Source organism: Octodon degus, unplaced genomic scaffold (genome assembly GCF_000260255.1).
Source record: "Octodon degus isolate 3935 unplaced genomic scaffold, OctDeg1.0 scaffold00002, whole genome shotgun sequence".
Classification (NCBI taxonomy): Eukaryota; Metazoa; Chordata; class Mammalia; order Rodentia; family Octodontidae; genus Octodon; species Octodon degus.
This window is the reverse complement of record NW_004524578.1, coordinates 29,843,119-29,847,877: the sequence shown is the minus strand read 5'-3', so window position 1 is coordinate 29,847,877 and position 4,759 is coordinate 29,843,119. Positions and strand designations below refer to the sequence as shown.

The following is a 4,759-nucleotide window of genomic DNA, read 5'->3' as shown; positions in this document are numbered from 1 at the left end:
CTGCCTGGCAAGTTCAGAGTTTTGAGTTCAAACCCCAGGACCACAAAAAAAAAGTGTAAGATATGTTAGAACTTGAGGATAATAATACAGCTCAGAAACAACAGATTGCATTTCTAAGTGACAAGAGGGAAAGGGGAAAAATAAGTAAATAAAATGCATACTTTAAAATTAGGAAAAGTTTCAAAAACTTATCAGTGATCAGAATAAGTAAAATATCCTCATGAAAGTGTAAATAAGGAAATAATAACAAAAGATAAACAATTAAAAATAAAGATGGTATCAAAAAATTCCAATCATAATACATAGTACTTATAAAAGAGCCACATAAAACTGAAATTAGAGTTTAAAACATAAACATTAGCAAAAACAACATATAATAATAATAATAATAGTAGTGCAAAAGGAAAGCATTCCTAGAATGTATAAGGAAGATGGATCATGCCATGGTCGGCGATCTGGAGAGACAGGGCCCCTTGCCCAACTTCATAAGTAATAAAAAATCCAGGAAGGAAACCCAGGTCTTTTAATTCTTATTATTATCTAAACTTCTGTCAATAAAACAAGCAAGTTACCACAAACAGCAAAGCTAAAGTACCTCAGGAGTGCACAGGCTCTGAGAGGGTGCCTTACCCAAACCCTCCTCCATTCTTAGACACAGCTTCTGCTGGGCCCTCCCTGTGTCAGAAAAGACTATTCAAAGATTATAATGTGATAGTCTTGCTTTTGGTTTGGCATGGAAAGGGGTACATTCTATTTGCCCACACAGAACTTCTTTAATATAATTAACTTACAATATTTAATGTTTTCCATTTTTAAAAAAATCTGAATTGTACATTCTGTGCCAGATCCCAAAATTAGAGGGTCCAGCACCCCTCAGCTAGGACTTTCACAAAATAGCCACTTGCTAATGCAGAGTGTTATTCCCCTGGCTTGGACCCACCACCACCACTGGCCCCAGCTATCACTGCATATGCACTCGCTGCCTTGCAAACGCTCAACCTCTGCACTGAAGGTGGCTGCTTAGACACAGAACTTGTGGTTGGAATTCTTACTAAAGTGATTCCTTGGAGGCAGGTCTTCTGATGTAGAGGCATGAGGTTAATAGACTAGGTCAAGGATCCAAACCAAAGCCAGGATTGGTTTTGTTGAAGAGAAGCATTAGCTTCATACTTGTGTAGCACCACAGAACTGACCCCATCTTGAAGCTAGGGACTCATGGTGGAGAAAGACAGTGTGCTGGGCCACTTGCCTCCCATCTGCCTTGGGAAAGGAACAGCTGTGCACCCTTAGCACAAGGCAGAATGACAGACACACAGGGAGGTACCAGGTGAAGGATCTCGGCCAGGTTGCAGGAGCTCTGGATGACAGGGCTAAGTGCTTTGGGGAACACAGGAAGCTGCATTCCTTTGTAAAAATAAAGAACATTCTTACAAGATTAACATGCAGATATATACAAACACTGGGTCGCTCCGCTCCTTATGGCACCTTCCCAGGCCCTACAAATACATAACTGCTTCTGACCCTTACATTACCTGCTACTCTGCCATATAGCGCAGTCTAGGCTCCCCTCAGGCTTTTTAGGAACCAGATGGTCATGATGAACTGGGAAGCAGCCACACAGTGATCTTTAGGATCATTAAAGACTACACTGAAATACCACGCAGTCAGGGTGGGTATATTAAGAAAAGCATACAGAGAAACACGGCCATACACCATTGCCCATCACATCACGGAGAAAAGTTATTGTTGTGACAACCAATGGGTAGTTGCTTTTATAAGGACTTAATTCTTCACAGTTGTCTTAATTACTTTTATGGTTGCTGAGACAAAATACCCAAAACCCAAAGTTAAGGGAAGAAAGGTTTAGTTAGCTCCCAGTTTGTAGAGATTTCAGTCCATAATCAGCTGGCTCTAAAATGGGATGGTGTGGCAGGCATAGCACAGGAGAAAAAGTGTACAGTGGGCAGAAGACAGCAAAGCAAGCAAGGGAAAAGGGAGAGAAGCCTTTCTGTCCCTTATATTGTATCCAGTCTACTGGGATTAGGGCAGTGCCAATCCAATCAGTGGATTGAGCCAGTAATCCCAGCACTGCACCATGAATCAATCACATACTCTAGATTTAGGCATCTCCAAAAAAATCCTCTGACCGCATGAGGCTCTGGACACAAGTCATAACAACAGTCAATTATTAATTAACCTACAATACCTGTTACAACATCAATAAAAATCAAGGCATAAAACTGGACTTTTTAAAATCACAGAAAATTACTTCATAAACAGACAACTGGGGCTGGTGAGATGGCTCAGTGGTCTAAAGCACCTACTTAGAACAAGCTTAGCAATGCGGTTCAATCCCCCAGCACCACATACCAGCCAGCCCCACCCCCTGGTGGGCTGAGCTGGCCACACACACACACACACACACACACACACACACACACAAAAAAAAAAATAAAAAAAAAAAAACAGACAACTGTGCTAAGGAATTGACTGAATTATAAGAAAATCAAACTTAAGGAGGGTACAGGTCATTGAGCATCAGAGTTTACATACCTCAGAACTGGACAGCCCCGAATCTCCATCATCCAAGTCCCTCAAGAGTTCATCCAGCCTTTTCTTTTCTGCATCACTCATAAGCACTGGGCTTCTGGATTTCTTGGCTAACTAAGAATTTACAAATGAAAAATATGTAGTTCAAAAAAATTAAAATGGGATCTGAAGTTTCTACAATATACACATAATAGTTAAAATGTATCAGATTAGGTAATTCAAATTTGCTAATTTTACTTTTCGCAAATTTATTAGTATATATGTTCATGACACATCATAATTACATTAGGTTTACAGAACTAATTTTATATTAGTTCCCTGCCACCTCTCCTTTTTAAATTGTTTGTATTTTGGGACTGTCATATAAGAGAAACTATGCAATTCTTAATCCGTGTCTGATTTATTTCACTGAACATTATGGTCTCAAAATGTATCCCTTTTCCTGCAAATGACTCAAATTTGTCCTTCACTTTCAGGCTGTAATACTCCATTGTATACCTGTACTACATGTTCTTTACTCATCTGCTGATGGGTTTGTAGGCTACTGACATACTTTAGATATTATAAATTCCACTGCTATAAAATGGGTATATATGTATTATTGTAGTATAATTACCTTAATTTTTCTAGGACAATATGTACGAGAGGAATAGCTAGGCAAATTGAATTTTTACTTTTAGTCTTTTTAGAAATCACTATATTGGTATCCATTGTATTGTACTAAACTTATGTCCCCATCAATGATATAGAAGGTTCCTTTTTCCTCCACATTCTTGCCAACATTTGTTGTTTTTTAGTCCTTATAACTGCCACTCTTACTGGCAATTTCAGTGCTGATTTGCATTGCCCTGATGTCAGTTTGCTTTGCGTCAGTGCTGTGCTGGCCTTCAACACTGAGGACTCATTCCCTGCTCTTTGTTCTGTCCCCCCAGAAATGGGAGGCGGGGTCTTTCTCCCACTCCCTGGGCTCCACTGTGCTAGTCTCCTCCTTTAGGTCCCACTCCAATCAATGCAATTGACAAGGGGGATAACCACCTCCTTCCTGTCATGTGGTGGCATCTGAGCCACAGCTATGGGGGATTTTTGTGCCTAGGCAAAGGCAGGTACTCACAATGGCTTCCCATTCAGACTCTGCTCCAGTCTGTTTTAATGAGGCAAAGAGGAAAGCAAGGGAGACTAAAATGTACCCGATCCAGCTCTGCCCAAATCCTGGGCTACAGAATGGGCACTCTCTCTGCTCTCTGGGCACTTAGGAGCTACAGAATGGGCACTCTCTCTGCTCTCTGGGCACTCAGCTGCAGTCAGAGCTCCAACCTGACTGGTGCTTCTCGGTCCTGAGCTGGACACACTTGTGCAGAGTGCTGTCTTTCTTTTGACAGCTGCATGGGAGAAGGCAACTCTCCTGCCCTGCCGAGCCACCATCTCTCCAGTGCCTGGGTGCAATACTTCAATAGATTCATTTTTCTTTCTAATCACCCATCTTGCTGGATGTCACCTGATTACTTTCACTTCCAGGCTGTAATTACACAAATACTGGTGTACCCCAATTTCCTTTCAGAGCTGCATGCCTGTTGGTTTTGGAGGAATATGCCAAACCATTTATGAACTGGAGTTCCCTCTAGGCAGCCACCTCCCTAGTCTCTTATGCCAATCTGTTTACAATGGGCCATTCTTAAAGTAAAGGTATTTTCAGGTTAAGCAAGTCACATCTTAACCATCTCAATAAAATATTTTATGAAAATAATTAAATTCCCAGCATTGGAGGATGCTGAGGCAAGAAGACTGTAAATTCAAGCCCAGTATATGCAACTTACTGGGACCCTCTCTCAGAATTAAAAAAAAGAAAAAGTAAAAAGGGGGTAGGGATACAGCCCTTTGCTAAGGTCCTGGGTTCAATCCCCAGCACCGCAAAAATAACAAGAATAATAAAACATGAACAGTTTTCAAATATCTCTCTCCTTCTAATACAGCAACCCTTGATTAGTCTGAATCTGCCTGAAAGACAACTGAGCCAGGCTGCAGGATCTGCGGGATCAAGAATGAGTCCCTGAGGCAGGAAGCTAATCAGGGACAGCAGCAGCTGCCAAGAGGCTTGGTGGAAGCTTCGCCAACCCATCCCTGCTGTTCCACCAGGAGCATTTTCCATTACATTTCTAAATACACCAGCTATACAATCATTCTCATTACTTTTTTAAAAAAGTGTTAATAA

The 4,759-nt window shown here is 41.2% G+C and overlaps 1 protein-coding gene across 1 annotated transcript in view; it reads right to left on the bottom strand.

The window, feature by feature from the left end:
* Fsip1 (fibrous sheath interacting protein 1) overlaps positions 1–4,759 on the bottom strand; it is a 266,885-nt gene that overhangs the window by 204,220 nt on the left and 57,906 nt on the right. The window contains exon 8 of the mRNA XM_004623531.2: positions 2,554–2,660. Within this exon, the coding sequence (XP_004623588.2) occupies positions 2,554–2,660 (107 nt within the window). The remainder of the gene's footprint in view (positions 1–2,553; positions 2,661–4,759) is intronic.